The sequence below is a fragment of the Nicotiana sylvestris genome, chromosome 7 (genome assembly GCF_000393655.2).
Source record: "Nicotiana sylvestris chromosome 7, ASM39365v2, whole genome shotgun sequence".
NCBI classification, from domain to species: Eukaryota; Viridiplantae; Streptophyta; class Magnoliopsida; order Solanales; family Solanaceae; genus Nicotiana; species Nicotiana sylvestris.
Genome location: NC_091063.1, coordinates 7,703,332 through 7,723,592, shown reverse-complemented (window position 1 = coordinate 7,723,592; position 20,261 = coordinate 7,703,332). Strand labels below are relative to the sequence as shown.

The 20,261-nt window shown below is 32.4% G+C and overlaps 3 protein-coding genes across 3 annotated transcripts; all 3 read left to right on the top strand.

Moving 5' to 3' along the window:
* The first annotated feature begins 6,166 nt into the window (after positions 1-6,166).
* On the top strand, positions 6,167-8,719 carry LOC104236136 (cation/calcium exchanger 3-like). Its single transcript, XM_009790015.2, has one exon. The coding sequence runs from the start codon at positions 6,514-6,516 to the stop codon at positions 8,446-8,448; it is 1,935 nt and encodes a 644-aa protein (XP_009788317.1). The 5' UTR covers positions 6,167-6,513; the 3' UTR covers positions 8,449-8,719.
* A 3,568-nt stretch (positions 8,720-12,287) lies between these two features.
* LOC104236138 (agamous-like MADS-box protein AGL70) lies at positions 12,288-14,024 on the top strand. The gene is made up of 2 exons (XM_009790017.1): positions 12,288-12,721; positions 13,466-14,024. The coding sequence occupies exons 1-2, from the start codon at positions 12,288-12,290 to the stop codon at positions 14,022-14,024; spliced, it is 993 nt and encodes a 330-aa protein (XP_009788319.1).
* A 4,829-nt stretch (positions 14,025-18,853) lies between these two features.
* LOC138872714 (uncharacterized) lies at positions 18,854-19,294 on the top strand. Its single transcript, XM_070151126.1, has one exon. It carries the CDS (start codon positions 18,854-18,856, stop codon positions 19,292-19,294), a length of 441 nt encoding a protein of 146 aa, XP_070007227.1.
* The last annotated feature ends 967 nt before the right edge of the window (positions 19,295-20,261 follow it).

The window sequence follows — 20,261 nt, the reverse complement described above, 5'->3', positions numbered from 1 at the left end:
TTGTAGTAATATTTTGTGCAATATCTATAAAAGACTGAGGTAAACAAAGAAAGCCTAAATTCATATTTCAAAAATTAGTGTTGTCCAGTATTTCGCCTCGAAAGACATTTGGGGCAAGTTCTAATATAGATTATAAGTTCTGCTTGCTTTTGATCATAATGCTTCTCAATCTCAGAATGTCTTGCCAAGTATTGAAGATATTTATTCTTGCCTTCATAAAAATAAACTTTAAAACAAGAAAGTTATGTGGTAAATATAAAAAATATATATTTGATATAGAATAATAAGAGTTTTATTTTGATAAATTAATACTTTACAAAAGGCATAATTATAAAAAAAGATCTATTATATATATATATATATATATATAAAGAAAGAGATATAGATATAGATAGATAGATAGGTAAAAATCTTTTTGGCTTTCAAATATACAACTGCAAAAGAAAGCTTGAAAGAAACTGTAGTCACGCATCTTTTGCATACAAATAATAAGTCTAGTTTGTATATAAACTAGAAAATTACTTGTGCCAATATATGAATTGCATTATTAAATGGTTAACCAACCAGTTAATTAGGCATACCGATCACCATGGAGTTACTCTTATATAGGTGACTCTGTTTTTGTAGAGGCCTTCATGAGATGTTCTGGTTGTACAATAACCTGGATATTAACCAGATAAATTGATTAAACACTTAATTATTTAAATCTATGTTGGACTTATGAGACTCCATTGCTTCTCCCTCAATGGCTACGGGTAAGGAACCATAGTTTTGAGTTTAACATCGTCAGATCGACTTATTAATTGTAGACTTCATCAATCTATCAAAGTGACAGATGGTTGTTGCTCAAAATTCCCTCCAAAATATAATTTTAACCTGTGACTATTTACCTTAAATTTGTCTCCTCCATTGGTTTGTTGAATTTCAATTGCTCCGTATGGAGTAACATCTATAACATTATAAGGACCCGTCCATCTGGATTTTAATTTTCCTGGAAATAACCTGAGTCTACTATTGTATAGAAGTGCCTGATCTCCAATTTTAAAATTTTTCTATCGGATTAAATTGTTGTGCCATTTTTTTGTTTTTTCTTTAAAATTTTTGGCATTTTCATAGGCTTTTAATCTGAATTCTTCCAATTCATTCACCTGAGAAAATCTATTTTTACCAGCATGGGTTAAATCAAAGTTCAATGCTTTCAATGCCAAAAAAGCTTTGTGTTCTAATTCAACCGGAAGATGACAAGCTTTTTCAAAGACTAATCGATATGGAGACGTACCAATTGGCGTTTTAAATACCGTTCGATATGCCCACAGTGTGTCATCTAATTTTGAAACAGTCTTTTTTGGAGATTCCAACTATTTTTTAGTATTCTTTTTAGTTCACGGTTAGAAACCTCAACTTGCCCTTGTGCTTGAGCATTGTATAGTGTTCCTGTTTTGTGAGTCACGCCATATTTTGATAATAATGCTGAAAATTGTCTAAATGAAACCCTTGGTCGCTAATGATGACTCGTGGTGTACCAAACCTGGTAAAAATATTTTTCTTGAGAAAATTGCACACAGTTTAAGCATCATTTTTAGTTGTTGGTGTAAGCACGTGATTTTTGCCCTATGAAAGAATTACTCCCAAAAAATTCAAAATAAAAAGATTTTCCTTGGTGTGCAATTTTGAGAATTTTTATGTTATTTTTCTTGTATTGTTTGTATTTGTCTGTGTATGTTTATTTGTTAAATTAATAAAAAATACAAAAAATATATTGCATTTGTATTTAGGATTTAATTAGGAATAATTAGGTTTGTTTTACAAGAATGAAAATTACAAAAATATGCATCGTTTGCATTTTTAGCATTTAATGTCCAATTGTACAATTTTATGCTTAATTATTACTTAATTGTGTGTTAATTGTTATTGGGAGTTAATTTGCGCTTTTATAAATTAATTTAGTTCTATATAATAATTTAAGGATTTTTAGAATTTAGTTTTAGAAAATAAAAGAAGAAAAGAGAGCAAAAATATAAAAAAATCGGAATTGGGCCTCTTCTTCAATTTCAAACCACAGGCCCAAAAAATACCCAACCTTCCCCATGACCCGGTCCATCTCAACACGGGTCGACCCGGTCCGCCCCATAACCCCTCTTCATTTTTTCAAAAAAAAAAAAACAAAAAACAAAAAACAAAACAAAAAACCAAACCCTAAAACTAAACCGTCCGCTCCCACCCTCTCTTCTTCTTCTCCAACACTAAGAAGGAAGCTAAAGAAAGGTTAAAGCTGGGTAAAGAAAGTCTTAGAAAATTCAGAGTGTTATGAAGTGTAAAATAAAGGAACTAGATGCGTATAAGTAAAGGTTTAGGTGGCTAAACTCGTGGCCATAATTACCTCGATAACCTGCAAAAGTTATGTTGAATCGCGGGATGATGCGTGTTCGGGCATTCAATGCGGAGAGATGCACATCTAATCAACCGTCAGAAGTCTCTAAGAGTGGGTCAGTGAAATTCCCACCAAAAGGAACGTTTCTACCAAATTCCCGGTGACACAAAGTTATGTTACCAGAAAGTAGAGGGACTATCTGTATAAGGTAAAAATATGTTATGCTAAGTAATTGCATAAGAGAGTGACACGTGGAGCTGAAGGCAGAGGATAGCTAAAATCGAAGACAATTGTTCCATCTGTTACCGGAAAGAATGACGCTTATAAAGATACAACAAATACCTGCCACCTGATAGCATTTAATGGGGAATATTCTATAGTATGTAGTACATTGTCCGTTACAAAGAATTTGTCATTTATGCTCGTCGTTACGCATTCTTCAATGGTCTTCATAATTGACATTAAAGAAGGGCATGGTCTAGGACCGTATTCCCTAGGCACATCTATAAATAGTGAGCTATGTTATTATTGTAAAGGGACAAACTTTCTGGCAAACTGACGCTATAATCTATTCAAAGCTTTATATAATTTTATCTTCCTACTTTTTTATTTTATTACTGTTGCGCCCGGAAATTTCCCTCCCCGAGTTGATGTTTCTGCTATTTCGTCTTCATCTCAAGGCTAAATATCACATATTTCTTTAATTCTTGAATTATTTCAGAATCAAATTAATCTACTTGTCTAGAAACCACGTATAAATTCAACTGTACCATTTTACGAATAAACAAATATCAAGTTAACATATGATGATTAGATTTATTATCAAATAATATAAATATTTAATAATTTTTTTAGTATATATACAAGATTTGATAAAAGCAATCGAGTTTTAATTAATTCCTAAATTACACTATAAATCCACCTCTAGTCACTTTCCATCTTATCTTTAAACCTTTCAACAATATAGTTTATAATCATTCGTATTACGTATGCTGCAAAATTACTTATAATATATTCCTTGTCGATCTTAGCCGCTCCAAAATTAATTAAAGGAGGATTCCAAAAATGAGAAAGGGTGTCCTTTCACTTCCCGCATTTTGCCTAATTCCAAAGTTTGGTATCTCTAACTTTAACTAACCTTGTCGGGTGAAGTATTAAAAGATTTTGCGTAAGAAATGTATATGACTTATATTCCCTCCGTTCATGTTTACTTGGTATGTATGCTAAAAATATATTTTTATTTTAACTTGTTACTTTACGCATATCAAAAGAAGATAATTTTTTTTCCTTTTATACCTATAGTATTTATTACTCATTTCAAATCATTTTCTCAAAATCAATAAAATATGCATCAATTAATATGGGTATCATGGTAAATTATGCACTTCATTTATTATTTCTAAAGGACGTGAAAAGTCAAAACGTGCCACGTAAAAGTGAACGGAGGGATTATTTTCTTATTAGTTCGTTTTCACGAAATTATACGTTTCGTCCAATCAAATTACAACAACAAACTCAGTTAAATCTCACAAGTGGGGTATGGAAAGGGTAATGTCTACACAGACCTTACCCATACCCTGAAAGGGCAAGAGGTTGTTTCCGATAGACCCTCGGCTCAAGAAAAGATAAAATAAACCAGTGGCAACAAACAGTAACAACAACAACAAGAAGAAGAAGGTACTTATATATTGTTGCTGTTTTATTACGCATTTTTACATAACTAATGTATCATCTCCTATTGCTTCTTTTGAGCCGAGGGTCTCCTGGAAACAGCCTCTCTACCTTTCGGAGTAGGGGTAAGGTCTGCGTACATACAACCCTCCCCAGACCCCACTTGTGGGATTATACTGGGTCGTTGTTGTTGTTGTTGTTGTTGTTAAGTTAGCGTTTGGACATAAATTTGGTTGAAACTTGATTTTTTTTTAATTGTGTTGAAAAATAAATTTTGAAAATTGAAGTTGTGTTTAGACATGTATTTTATTTGAAAAAAAAACTTTAATTTTTGTGAGTGGAAGAAAAAAATTCGCCCAAAAACTGCCCTAAACCAGGTTTTGGGAACTTAAAATTTTTTGAATTTTTTCCCCAAAAACATGATTATATTTCATAAACAAATAAATATTTTAATTTTTTTTTAAAAAATAAAGCCAAAATCTAGTATTACCTAACGGGAGCTAAATTCTCATCGAAAACTTTGGTAGTTTAAGAGGTTAATGAAGATGTACCCTACTGAGTTAAAGCCAAAAAGACGTTAAAACTTTTCTTATCTGTTTCGTGCAAGTGTGAAAAGTTCTGTGCTTTCCTATGTATATTGTCAACAACTTAGCCTCGAAGCTAATTAATATCCTTATTATAGTAGTGTCCCGACGACTTTACACATTTCAAGAATTCATATATCTTTTTGGGTATTATTACGTTTAAAAATTATTTATATTCGGTAGTAGAAAAAAATATAAAATTTATATAATTTTTATATATAATATATTGAATATATATATATAAAACTTTTTTTCGACTAATATTTTGAGAGTAACTATACAGTATCATTTTTTCAATCTTTTTGAGCTTGTTCCATCAAATTAATCGACATAAAACAAATCCACGTGACAACATTCATGCTATTATTATTAATTAAATACGTAATCCTAACAAATCTGAACGACTTTTTTCAGGTATAAATATTACTTTTTTCAGAAATAATATTCTGATATATGTCGGTCTAGACGAGAAGTCACTTTATAAAAGAACCAGCTGGCTCCTTTCCCATTTATTTGCTAAACCGACACGCTAACATAAATATAAAAAGGAAAAATGTGTTCAAAATTAACAATTTTGCCATTTTTTAAGTTGCTGTCTCATCTCGTTTTAAAGATTTTTTTTTTAATTTTTGTCTTGACAAGAGTAATTTTAAATCATAACTAAAAATTGAGGTGTAAATAGGAACTCTTTTCTCAAAAAATTTTGATGTGCGAAATTCATCCATTTCATACTGGAATTTCATTAATAATCAGAACAAATACCAAATTAAATATTGCATGTGTAACTCAACGTTCCTGATATGAAAGTGAAAGAGAAGTGAAAGTCGTCCTTAAGTAGGATCCAAAGACGTTTAAATTCATTTCAATTTGGATATAAAAGTAAGTTCAATCGTCGAAAGAGAAATCTCTTTTAGTCCGATTTTTCTCTCTCTTTGGAGTCAGGTTCTTAAGATAAGAAATCGAGTTTTCTAAATATTTCTCTTCCGATTTGCTAACAACAATGTTATGATTCGACTAAAAATCTATTTAAAAAGTCAAATTAAGAGTCCGTTTGGATTGACTTAAAAAAGTAGCTTCTCAGCAGAAATAACTTTTAAGCTAAAAAGCAATAAGTTGAGGTTGCCCAACTTACTGCTTTTTGCTTGTTTTATGTAGTTTTAAATTTATTTTAAGCACTTTTTAATTTTGCCAACCATTGAAAAAGCTAAAAAGGTCTTAAAAGCTGATTTGACCAGCTTAAAAGTAATCGAGACACTCTCTAAATCAAATAGTATAACAAATTTAAATTGTTTACCGTTAAAAACAAAAGAGAAAACCAAAAAAATAAAAGAAGACACAGAATTTATAACAATATAAACGAAAATAATAGAAAATTTTATCATTTAAATATTATGGACACTATGATTGGGTAAGTATTACCTAACAATTTTAAAAGAAAGTGGGGGCTCAAAAGAGCCCAAATTATCGAAAAGAACATTCGACTCATCCTAGAAAGCGACCACTTGTCTCCTATGCTAAATCTTCTGTTCCTTTGTCCTACGCGTCAATTTTTCATGGCTCCCTCTCCCTATTATTTTGCGCCTTTACCTTAACTCCCCAGTTTCTTCTCCTCCTCCTTTCTTACCATTTCTCTCTTCAAAATTTACCCCAAGAAAATATCCAAAATTTCAACAAGAAAAGTAGCAAACCAGCTAGAAATTTCTCTTTCTTTTGCTTTATAACATCCTCAGTTGACAATTTTTGTCTCAGCTAAATTTCTAGGAATTTTCCTTTGAATTTTCCAACCTTGGTTAATAGAATTCAAAATCTTGAAAGACCCAAATTTTGGTTTTTTCTTCACCAGTCACTTTCTTGTAGAATTAATCTTTTTCAAGAATTGAAAAAAAAATGGAAGCTTTGAACCGTTTTTACTGTAGGAAAAGGTCCAGGTTTCGTGGAATTTTCAATGGACTTTGTTTGTCTGTTTTGGTTCTTTTCTTCTTCCATAGACAAAATGTTCTTCAAAGTCCATTTTCTAAGAAATCTTATTCCTTTATTAGGAGCTTCAAAATTAGTACTGTTAGAAGGGAAATTGTTGAAATTCAAGGTGTTGGGGTGTCAACTAGTAATCTCAAATTCTGTGCAGGGTTGTATAAACATAAAGGTTACAGTACTAAATGTGAGTATTTAAAGGTTAATCCTCAATGTAATTCAGGGGGTTTCTTTAATTATCTTATGTTCTTTTACTGTGACTGTGAAAGTTTGAGTTTTTTAGGGTATGTGACACTTGCCATTTGGTTGATTGGTTTGTTCTATTTATTGGGAAATACCGCTGCTGATTACTTCTGTTGTTGTCTTGAAAAGTTGTCTAATTTGTTAAAACTGCCACCAACTGTAGCTGGTGTTACTCTTCTCCCTTTAGGGAATGGAGCACCTGATGTTTTTGCGAGTATTGCTGCTTTTATGGGCAGTGATTCTGGGGAAGTGGGGTTGAATAGTGTTCTTGGTGGAGCTGTTTTTGTTACCTGTGTTGTAGTTGGTACTGTGTCCTTGTGTGTTGCTGAGCAATGTATTAGGATTGATAAGAAATCTTTTATTAGGGATTTGTGTTTCTTTATTGTAGCGCTCGTTTCGCTTCTAGCTCTTTTGATTATAGGCAAGGTGACTGTTTTAGGTGCTGTTGCCTTTGTCTCTATTTATTTGGTGTATGCTGTTTTTGTTGCTGTAAATGAGATGTTGAGGAATCGTCGTGGTAGTAGTAGTAGTAGTAGTTTGAAGTTGGATTCGGTTGCTCCATTGTTACCGGTTACAGCAAGTATGTTGTCTAGTAGTGTAGATGGAGAGCACGATTCTTTACGTGTGCCTCTTATTAAGTCGGAATCTATAGATGGATTGGTGCATCTACAGGGTCAGATGCCACATTGGATGTGGCTTTCGAATGTGGCAATTTTCTCTGATGAAGTTGTGAAGGACAATCGCGGAGAAAGTCCAATGGCTTTGTGGGGTTGGAATGAACAGGACGATGTGAATTATCAGTCGTCTTCCTTTTCGTGTTCCAAGTTGTTTTCACTGCTAGAAATACCATTGACACTTCCAAGAAGGTTAACAATTCCCATTGTCGATGAGGAAAGATGGTCAAAAGTATATGCTGTTTCCAGTGCTACGTTGGCGCCCCTGCTTTTAGCGTTCCTTTGGAACACTCAGGACGATTTGCACTACCCTGCTAGCGCTGCATATGTTGTTGGTGCTATAGTTGGTGGTATACTTGGAGGTATTGCATTTATCTACACAAATGTTGATCATCCGCCTCGTAGATGCTTATTTCCATGGCTTTTCGGTGGATTCTTTATGAGTATCATTTGGTTTTACATCGTGGCTAACGAGCTAGTGGCGTTGCTAGTGGCATTTGGTGTTATCTTTGGTATCAAACCATCGATTCTAGCATTAACTGTATTGGCATGGGGCAACTCAATGGGTGACTTAATGTCAAATGTCGCGATAGCAGTGAATAGTGCAGATGGTGTGCAGATTGCTATGTCAGGATGTTACGCCGGGCCTATGTTCAACACACTTATTGGTTTAGGCATCTCAATGCTCCTTGGATCTTTGTCAAAGAAGCCACAATCGTATATGTTTCCAAGAGATGATAGCTTGTATTACACAATGGGATTTCTAGTGTTGGCACTAGTTTGGGCACTAGTCGTGCTACCTCGAAACGATATGCGCCCGAGCAAGTTGTTAGGGTTGGGACTTATGACTATTTATGTAGTTTTTCTATCAAGTAGAGCTATGCTTGCTATGGGAGATGGTTCATTTAATGAAAAGGGCAGTCCAGTGCACTAAGCGTCCGTTATGCGCGGGGTCAGAGGAAGGGCCGGACCACGAAGGTCTATTGTACGCAGTCTTGCCCAGCATTTCTGCAAGATGGTTCATTTAATATTGTAAGCTAATTATTTTTGAGTAGAAAGTTCCATAGTGACTCATCTTTTTTGGGGCAGAGCTATGGGAATTATTCTGTGTAAGTTGTCTGAGATGTTGCAATTGCAAGTAAAAGCTCTTTTTGACAGTTTAGAGATTGATTGTCTTAATACAATGTTGCAACACAAATTTGAAAGATGTCTTCTTATGTTGTATATAATGCCAGAAAAATAGTACTGTACTTAGTTATTACATTTCATTTTGCAGAAGCAATGCAGTTCAATCTTGTTTCGCCAATTCTCTTTTTGTATTAGTTGTTGTTTAGCAAATGACCTTTTTATTGTACCACAATCTAATACTTTATGAGCAAAAATATATGAGTAAACATTAATGTTTTCCGCAAGGGGTGATTTCTAGAGGGTTATATTTGCACAACTTTTGAAAGTAGGGACAAAGTCTAAAGAATAACTTAAAAAGAGATATTTGCGTAAATCGGCCTTCTATGTTCTTACTGTCCTGCTTCTTTTTCCTGTTGCTAGTAGCCACTTTTAACCCTGCTATTTAAAATATATCCAGAATTTATAATATAGGATTAATAGCCTGTTTGGCCAAGCTTATTTTTAGCCAAAAGTGCTTTTTTTTTTTTGCCAAAAGCACTTTTGGCCAAAAATTGAGGCAATTGGCCAAGTTTCTTGAAAGAAAAAAAGTGCTTTTGAGGAGAAGCAGAAGCAGTTTTGGAGAAGCAGAAAAAAGTAGCTTTTCTCTAAAAGCACTTTTTTAAGAAGCTCTTTTGAGAAAAATACACTCAGAAGCAGTTTTTTAAAGCTTGGCCAAACACTAATTGCTGCTCAGAAGTTCTTTTCAAACTAATTAATCAAACACAAACTGCTTCTCACCAAAAGTACTTTTGAAAAAAAAACATTTCTCAAAATAAGCTGATTTTTGCAGCTTGGCCAAACGGACTATAAGTATCTTAAATTTTTGAGCTGCTAATTTGAAATTCAAAACTTAGTATCCTAAATTTATAAGTTGCTAATTTGAAATTCAAGACTAAGTGTCCTGAATTTTTGAACTGCTAATTTAAAATTAAGGACATAAGATTCGAATTTCTGGACACAATTTTCGAACTTTACAACACAATGTTATGAAGTTCAAACATCAGGACACCGTATCCTGAAGTTTGGGTGAATTAGCTAATTTGTAAATATATTATAAACTATGAATATTTTAAACTATCATATTCAAAAGTGGCTACCTAGTGTCATTTCCACCCGTATCAATGCTGAAGTCCAATGACCATGTACAGACTTAAATTAGGCTGACCCAAATATGAACTAGTTAAATCGAACTAGTTATCCCAAAAAGTTTTTTTTTTTTGGTTGGTAATATTCTTACAAAGATTTTGACATAAATATAATAGCAACGTAACACCTCTTTCTACGGTACAAAAGCAGTTTAATTTATTGCACCAGATTACTCATCTTATTTTATAATTAGTCTCCATTTATTATATGATTGATGTAATAACTATTAAGGTAACCTGATAATATAAAATTTATTACAACATTTTATTAAACACGTCGGCAAACCATGTATTTCGTGACACATGATATTTAGTTCTGAAGTCACCAACAAAACAAAGCAAAAAGAAGTCATTGTGTGACTCTTGGTTAAGACTTGTGAGCATCGTATTTACATTAAATATCAATATATTTTATCACAGTTAAATAATAAATGAGGTGAAAATATATATTAATTAACAATAGTTAGATGATAAAAGAAGAGAAATCTTGGAACAACGGAAAGTTGTGATTTATAAGTCACGAGTTTGAACCGTGAAAGCAGTCACTAATGTTTGTATTAAGGTAGGCTGTCTACACCAAATACCTCTTGAAATACTGGACCCTATGTGAACGGAGTATGCGAAAGTTATTGTTGATTTGACATAAACATTGTGTTTTACCATATTTAAAAGAAAAGCCCATGTATTTTCGTGGAAATCTATTAGAATTGGGCGGTGTTCCTAGAAAATTAAATAAAGAGTAAAAGGTAAATTGAGTACAACTTCTATTACAGGAAAGAAAATCAATATAAGAACCTAAAAAATGAAATAAAAGGTAACAAAGCAAAATTAGGACAAAGAAAATATACGAAGTAAACCAAAAAGGAAAGAAAAATATTCTTACTCAAAACGTATTAGTACTACAATTTAGACTAAATACATACGAAGAACAAAAAATGGTAAGTATAAAAATACCTTAAAAGGAGATTGAAGTCTTCTTCTTTGATTTAACTCAGAGACTAATTTGGTATTCCTTCTTCAATTTCTCTCTTTCTTGCTGTTTTTAGCTCTGTTTTATCCAATTACTTTAACAATTATTCCTGAAATTGGGTTTAATTAATTCAAGCAGTTGTATTAATTAATGGTGTTCTTATTAATTTTTCTTTTTTTTGAGATTTGAGTTACTAAACTTTTGCATACTTTTCTTTTAGGCTGACTACTAATCGTTTTTCAGCCACATTGGTGTTTCAGAAACAAAGGGTTTAATTTTGAAGATTTAAGGTTAATTACAAAGAGGTAATTGTTAATTTCTTGGCTTTACCGAACAATTATTCTGAACAATTACGTACAAAGTTTCTTTATTTTGATGTGTTTTATGTTTGCAAATACTTATGAGTTTCTTATTATTGTTCTGTCACATAAAGACAATCAACTGAAATTTCTTCAAGATGTATTGATGGTTTCAATTTTGAAGAATTAATTTAAATAGCCACCGACTCAAGCACTTAAATGTTAAATAGTTTATGTATATAATCCCTTTTTTTAATCATAAATATTCCATCTGTTCTAATTTATGTGATAAACTTTGAATTTCGAGAGACAAACATGTGTTAAAGTTACATGCTTTTTTTCCTCCTCTAGCATGTAAATGAGACTCCCTCTCGTTCACTTTAATTTTTTTTTTTTTTTTTGCTATTTTTTCATGGTCCACAATATTTATTTATTTTAGATATCAGGAAGGAATTAATTTATGTTTTTCAAAATTGCCTTGGAGAAAAAAGCCTAGGAGTAGTTGTTATATTTCTAAGGAACAAATTAAGGTTAGTATGGTCAATTTCATTGTTAATTAATGTTAAAAGATAAATTTTTAATATGTGTGTAAATAGTTAAAAAAATAATTAAAGTGGACCTGAGGGAGTAATTAATTGTTCTTGCCCAAAGGTTTCTTTTTTAAGGAAAACAATGTTATACCTTCGTATAAGACCAATTTAATTATATGTAGTAGTAGGAAAATTTATTAAAACTCTATACATTACTTTGAATATAAAGCATGCTATAGGGGTGTTCATAAAAATTCGAAAAATCGAACTAAACCGAAACCCAAACCAAACCGACCAAAAAATTCGATACTTTTTAGGTTTGGTTTTGGTTTTAAATTTTAAAAATCAATTAAATTTGGTTTGGTTTTGGTTTTAATAAAAAAATAATCGAAAAAAATCGAACCAAACCGACTATAAAAGTAGCTATTTAAATTTATTATTACACCGAAAAAACGACAAAAACCGAATCGATAAAAAACTGACTTAATTGGTTTGGTTTGGTTCCAATATTTGAAAAACCGGCCTACTTGATTTGGTTTCTTTTTAGGGAAAAACCGACCCAAACCGAATCATGAACACCCCATTGCTACTTTAACTTAGCCATTTTCTCTTTTATTATCCAAACTAACAATTTTTTTCTGAAATTGTTGTGACTTCCACAGATGGGCCGAAGAAAAATTGGCATGGAACTGATTAAAAACGAAAGATCTCGAAATTCGACGTATCAAAAGAGAAAAAAAGGTTTGGAGAAAAAGGCCAATGAATTATCAACTTTGTGTCAAGTCAAATTATGCATGATTATATACGGTCCAAAAGATAGCGAACCAACAATCTGGCCCGATAAAGACACAATTCAGAGCTTAATCGACTCGTACAGAGCCCGATCAGACGATGATCAGAGATTGAGAACTCATGATTTATCTTTTTACTTCAGAGACTTAACGAGAAAAGTCGAGATCGAGTCTTCAAAATTACGCAAAAAGAATTTTGAGGCTAAATATCCAACTTGGGATCAACTCTATGATAATTTATCTTCTGATCAACTCAAGCAACTTTCTGCTTTATTGGGGGCAAAAATCGAGTTTATGAAGCAAAGGTATTGTTAAATACTCCCTCAGTCCCAATTTATGCAACAATGTTTGAATTTTAAGAGTCAAACTTCTTAATTTTGACTATAAATCGGACATGAAAATTTTGAATTTTTAAAAATAAAATTAATGTTTGAAAACTACACATAAAACGTATTAGAAGTCACAATAAATAATATTTAAAATATTTAATAGTCATATAAGAAATTAAGACATACAAAACTCGTTTACTCTCGAAATAAACAATACATAATATAAATTGTGACAGAAAGAGTGATTTGTACAAAATATAAAACAATCTTATCTTTACACAAATAGTCAGCCATATAAACTATTTATTTTTTTAGCCATATACATAGATTATACACATATAATACTTAGATTATGCATATATTATACCTTGACCGCTATTTTTAGTTTAAGTGGTAGGGTGGACGGCTATTTGGGTTAATTCTTTTATTTATTTTTTTTGGGTGGGAGGGGTCATGTTTAAAATGACTTTGAAGTCTTTTTTAATTGTAAAAGAACTGGTATTTTTAGTTTTATTTAAAACTTGATTTTAATATAAATGTATGTTTTAGTTTTATATTTTAGCCAACACCCTTTGAACGAAATTAATTAACTTTCACTATGCAGTGACTTTGTTTTAATCTGAAAGATTACTATATATGGCTGGGATCTATTTAAAGATAGTGATTTTTCGCGCTTAGGCATCTTACAATTATTTTTTTCTATTATTTTTCTAACCGCAGGTTAGAATTCTTGAAAGGAACACAGACAATATCATTAGACGACATGCATGCAATGAGTTTTCTTGGAAAGCAAATAACTCAACCAAATACTCAATGTGTAATGCAAAGTTTGGTTAGAAAAAGCAGTTTGCAATTGGAAATTATTGAGCAGCAGCAGCAGCAGCAATTTGTGCCACCGATAAATTTCACGGAGACAGAAATTATGCAATTTGGGCAGCATCAGATGATCCGACGAGATAATCATCAAAGTTCTGGAATACCTCACTGCACCGCTACCGGTTATGAGCCACATCTAGCGATGTTAAATACTAGTGGAAATATTATCGAAAATCAGCAGGTGTGTCACAGGGATTTGGCTCGAGATAATAATATGATGTTAAGTAATGTTGATCAACAACCTCAACCATTATGTTATTTTGTACCAATGGTGACACCTAATAACTACTTTCATCAGTATCATCCCATGTTGCCAAATGCTGCAGCTTCTTATCAAATGCATGCTTCTCAGAGGGAAGAGTACTATGAAATGGGAGATTTTCAGCTGCCAAATATGAAATAAGTAATGAAGCTATGTCATTTTGTTTCCTCCTCCGTTTTCTCGAGAGACGACAACGACAACAACAACAACAACATATCAAGTGGAGTTTAGGGAGGGTAGTGATGGCGTAGCGTTAGCCCTACTATATGCAGGTAAAAATGTTGTTTCTGATAAACTTTCTTGAAAGAGTGAATGAATAATTAATCGATTTTTTTTTTATTACTTATGTGAAAGTAAGTTATTTTATTGTAGTTTTTGACAGGCTAGGATTCTTTCATGGTTGGTTACACTTTTTGTTTTTGCCATGAAAGAAATAGGATGATTTGTATGTTCCCTTGGTTCTGGTGACCTAAGCTTCTTTTTTCGGGGGGGGGGGTAAATATACGTACATTTTTTTAAACATCTCATAAATGTTATGTATACGCTTTCGGGACTAATCTAAGTGGGTTTTTGAACACAAGAATTGAGAAATTCCATAAAAAAATTAAGTGAAAATTGGAGTTGTGTTTTGATACGAATACAATTTGGAGTTGTTTTTGAATTTTTGTTAGAGATTTGAAGTGAAAATTTTGAAAAACAACGTTTTGAAGTTTTCCAAATTTTCAAGAAACTCGAAAATTCAACTTCAAGTGGAATATGAAATTTCATGACAAAACATTAATTCGGATAAAAATAAAATAAAATATATATATATATATATATATATATATATATATATATATATATATATATATATATATATGGCCAAACAGGCCCTTATTATGAAAATTGGCTTTGGATAGTTTGCTAGTTTAATCGTAGCGTAAACCATTTATTAGAGTTTAGAGGAGACTACCACCAGACAACATTTTTGTATGAATGTGATGAATGTTTTTGGTTCTCCTTAATTTAGTAGCGGAATTAGGATTTTGAGTTTGTAAATTCTGAATTTCAAAGAAGGAAGCTTACTGTATTTTGAATTATTTGTATATATTAAACAAAAGATTCAACACAAATACGATATCAAGCTACTCGATAATTCTGTCGAAACATAAGCAAATAACGGACCTACATAGAGTGTACACATTGTGTTTGGCCCAAAAGGCATAAAAAATTTGGAATTTTTACCTCCTGTAGCAAAGGTTAACACCTTATTTATTTTAAATAAATACCACCTTTTAAGGTTTATAGCAAAATATTTAATTTTGGTTACCTCCTAGCCCTAAGCCACTAAATACGCTAATCAATTACACTATTTTCTTTCTCTCTCTACTTTGATACATCTCATTCTCTTCCCCCATCCCATTAAAATTTTCGATCTCCTCCTCCTCCCACCGGATTTGTGCAAAGCCCATCTCCTAGATTCTTCAACACAATGACCCAATTTAAAATTTTCAAGAAATTCAAACGCTTGAAGCTTTTTGAGCCATCACCAGGTGTACTTGCCTGCTTTTTCTTCACTGTTTGCTTATTCTTGTGTCTGTTTTTGTTGGATTACATAAAAGTAAACAAAGGGCCTCATTTGTATCAGCAAGATGTTTGCTACGTTGATTGGGCTCAATGGATCGTCTGTCCCATATAACAAGATTGAAAAGTTGGATTTTTTGGAAAAGGGAGCAGAAAGTTGTGATCTTTTATATGGGAATTGGGTTTGGGATGAGATTTATCCACTGTATAAATCAAAGGATTGTAAGTTCTTGGATGAAGGCTTTCGTTGTTCTGAGAATGGTAGACCTGATAATTTTTTTATACTAAATAGCATTGGCAACTTAAAGAATGCAAAGACAGCAGTCGCCGACATATAATTCGGTTGGTTTGTTCTTGAACAAAGACGATGGAGGTTGCGGCTGAGCAACTTGATTTTCTGTTAATATATTTCAATGTATTTTCATGTATTTCATTGTATTCATGTCTTTTTTTTCATTGTATTTCAATGTATCTCGCTGTATTCTATGTATTTCATTGTATTCACTGTCTCGCTATATGCCATGAATGTATTCATAAGTTTTTTTAATTGATATAATTTATTTATTCAGATGTATTAAATAATTTCTCTGAAGATTGCTATATTTTTGGGGTATTTTTGGTTGAGAATCTTTTTTATAACTGAAAATACAAAATTTGTGTGTTATAATTGAGTTTGTTGAGTTATATTAGGAGTCTATTATGTTAATTGATTCACTTTCTGTTTTAATAACAGTGTCATCCCCTATTTCACGCTGTGAATATAGTCGAATACAATAATTTGTCCAGCTGTAATCCCATGCTTCACTCCATGAATACAGTCGAATACACTCGAATACAACAACCGATTAGCTGGACTTCCCTAATTCACGCCTATTTTTGCTATTGTATTCATGAATACAATAGCTTAAATACATCAAATACATCTTATAACCACATAAAAGGTATCTATAATCCGTAATATAGCAAATGGTATCTATAGATGGCTAATTACTACTAAAAGATAGTGCTTTATGAAAATTTCCCTAAAAATTTAAGGGGCATTTGCATCTATACCCGCCTTTTGGGTCACGTTTTAACTTGTGCCCGCTTTGCAAAAAAAAAAAATTTACAAGTGTACCCACTTTTTCGCGTAACTTCAACATACGGGGCTGAAGTAGCAAAGGCAATCACGCAAAACTTCAGCATTTTAGTAGACGGGCCTGAAGTAGCAAGTGTGCTGAAGTTTTTGTTTGTAATTGCTGAACTTAAGCATAGTAGCTGAAGTTTTGTTCTCTATTTGTTGAAGTTTTTGTTTGTAATTGCACTAAATAAGCTGAAGTTTTTTTTGTCCTGGATTCAATAGTTTTGTCATTAAGCTTTTTCAAAAATTTCAGCAGAAAATGTTGAAGTTATTTAATTCATTTATAAAAATTTCAGCACTAAATAAGCTGAAGTTTTTTTTGTCCTGGATAAGCTTTTTCAAAAACTTCAGCAGAGCACTAAAAGCTGAAGATTTTTTGTCCTGGATTCATTAGTTTTGTCATAAAGCTTTTTCAAAAACTTCAGCAGAAGATGCTGAAGTAATTTAGTTCATTTGTAAAAACTTCAGCTATAAGCTGAAGTTTTTGAAAAAGCTTTCTAACATACTAGATAAATAATCAGGTTGCCAATAGTATCTAAATCATAAATTTTGGAACAATAAACGTGAAAAGAACAGAATTATCATTGTCTACTAACTTACGTACGTGGAAATATTCACAAATTATTGTCTACTAATTTTGTAATAATTTTTTAAAAATAATCTGATAAACATATTTATGGCAATCATCCCAAGAACTGAAGTTTCATAGCAGCACCAACAGCAGCAGAAGAAAGAAGAAGAAAAAAAGAAAACGAAGGAGGAGAAAGGGGGCTGAAGTTATTTAAAAAGTGGGTACAAACTAAAATATTTAAAAAAAATGAGTATAGGTTAAATGGGGGCGACCAAATAGGACGCCCCGTGAAATTTTTACAAAATTTAAAGGAAAAGAAACATGATAAGATAAAATCCAAAACCATTTGGACATAATCTAATCCTCTTACTGTTAATAAATCTGAAAATTCGAAGATTCTTTAATCGTCAGGTCTTATCTTAGTTTCTTGTCCTGATAATTTTGAAAGACGTTAAGTAGATTAGTTATGAGCATTCTTTTCATGTTTATTAATATTGGAACAAAACGTGCAATTTGAGCCAAGTTATGAATAATAACTAACTAGAGATTGTCGAGAAAAAGCCAATTAAAAAGAAGAAAAAAAACAATCGTAATACTTTATATATTTTCCTGTTTAGACAAAACTTGATTGATGAAGAGACATCATGTTCCAACCAAATAGAAAGCCAACGAGCCCATTATTATGTTTTGTTCAATTATCCGTTTACGCTACCAAACAAATAATGATTTAAATAATATATATATATATATATATATTAAAAGCACGAATGCCCTTAGCAAAATGTTGTTCGCCTTTTATACCCCTTAAAACTAAATTTTACAACGGACAACATTGTCATTTAATAATTTTCCTAATATTTAAGACTTTGAAATCAATAAAATTTAGTTTATTAAATATTTCCTTATTTGTATTATTTAGACCTTTAAAACCAACTAAAAAAATTTAAAAACTAAAAAAGGCATAGAACGTGAAATTAAAAAAACTTACCTTATGTTAATTATTATGTGTGTTTAAACATGGAAACTTGAATTATTCTAATTTATTGCTTTCGACATAAGATCCCAAATAGTTGTTTTGCAATTAATGTGTCAAACCGTAAAATATTCTACCGACGTAAACAGAGATTCCGTTTGGGTTTACAATTTAATGAGATTTGAACTTGATGAGAAGAAGAAACCCCATGAGTTTTCAGTCATGCAAACAAGAACAAGAGAGAAAATGAAAGAGAAGAGGAATTAGGTCTTGGACCAAATGAAAGTGACTTTGGTCGGAATAACCAAAGTCCTTTATTCTCACACTCATCAGCAGATCTCAGTCGTTCAAATAGGAAGTAAGATGTTTCATCTCAATTGTTCATCTCATAAGAATTTATTTAATCAACACCATTGATTATTACAGCTGATTACTTAGGATACTCATTCTAGAGTATTCTTTGTAAATATAGGCACATGACAAATACAGATTTCTATTTTTATATTCTAACACATTTGGATAGTTAGTTAGAAATAGACAAATAAGAATAGGACACCTGTACAGTACCTTAACAGATTTTATTTCTTTTATTTGTATAAATACATGTAAAGTTGATTAATGACATACACAAAGAAAATTTCTGCATCTTCATTCTTTCATGGTATCAGAGCAGATTTCTGCTCGATCCTTCAACCTTTTCGTCTAAACTTCCTCCTTCTTTCTCAACTTCATCTATCATCATGACTGGAACAGATTCTGCTCCCACTCTTTCTCTTTCTGGTTTAACTAGTCAAGCTGTCAATCATGATGTCAACCACCCCTACTTTCTTCACTCTTCAGATGCACCTGGAATGACTCTTGTCACCTCACCCTTTGATGGAAGAGGATTCTCAGGGTGGAGAAGATCGATCCTAATTGCATTATCAGCCAAAAACAAGCTGGTGTTCATCAATGGGGTTTGTGATGAACCTGCCCTGGATTCAAAGGATCATGCACAGTGGAGTAGATACAATGACATGGTCACCTCGTGGCTCTTAAACTCTCTAACTAAAGAGATAGAAGACAGTGTGATTTATTCCAAATCTGCAAAGGAACTCTGGAACAGTCTTGAGCATAGGTTTGGACAATCCAATGGAGACAAACTCTATCACCTACAAAAGAAAATTGCTAAAACAGTTTAGGGAAACGGCAGTATTGTAGGATATTTTACAACTCTAAAAAGGTTATGTGATGAGTTAGATTCCCTGAACTCACATCTAGGTTGCACATGTACTTGTGTGTGTGAAGGGAAAAAAAAGGTGGCCAAGTTCCTAGAGGATCAGAGAGTCATACAATTCTTGATGGGCTTGAATGATGTGTATGCACATACAAGAGGAAACATCCTCATGATGAGCCCACTTCCAAACATGGACCATGCCTATTCTTTCCTTCTGCAAGATGAAAGTCAGAGGGAAATATATGTTAGCCCACAATATCCATCAGATGGTGCATCCTTCATGGTAGGATCTCAAGGGAAGTTCAATCAAAGGAATAACATTCAGAAATCCTAGGGAACCTCTCAGAAACAGGGGAACAATCAGAACATACAACAAAAAATCAGAAAGAAAACAAAGTACAATCCAAACATGAGTTGTAGTCATTGTATGAGAACAGGTCATGTGAGAGCAGATTGCTACAGACTAATAGGGTTTTCTGATGATTTTCAATTCACAAAATCAACTAATTATCAGCCTACAATAAAGGGAAATGCAGTGGTGGCAAGGCAGGACAATGAAGAGAAGTCCAACACTTGCAGTGAAGCAACCATGAGCAATCAAAACCAATTCTTTAGTAAGGAGCAAGTGTCAGAATTGGTAAACATAATCAAGCAAGTGCAGATTGGGAGTGTAGGGACCACAACATCAGAAATCAATGCTAATGTTGTAGCTGGTACCATACTCAAATACACAGGAACTTGTCTTGCTATTTTTAACACTAAAACTTGGATTATTGACTCGGGGGTCTCTGAACACATGTGTTTTGATACTAGTTCTTTCTTAACTCTTACCCCTCTACCTGCACCTTTGCATATTAGTTTAACTAATTCATTTCAGTTATGTGTTACACACATAGGTAATGTGTCTATTCAGCCTGATATGATTCTTGATA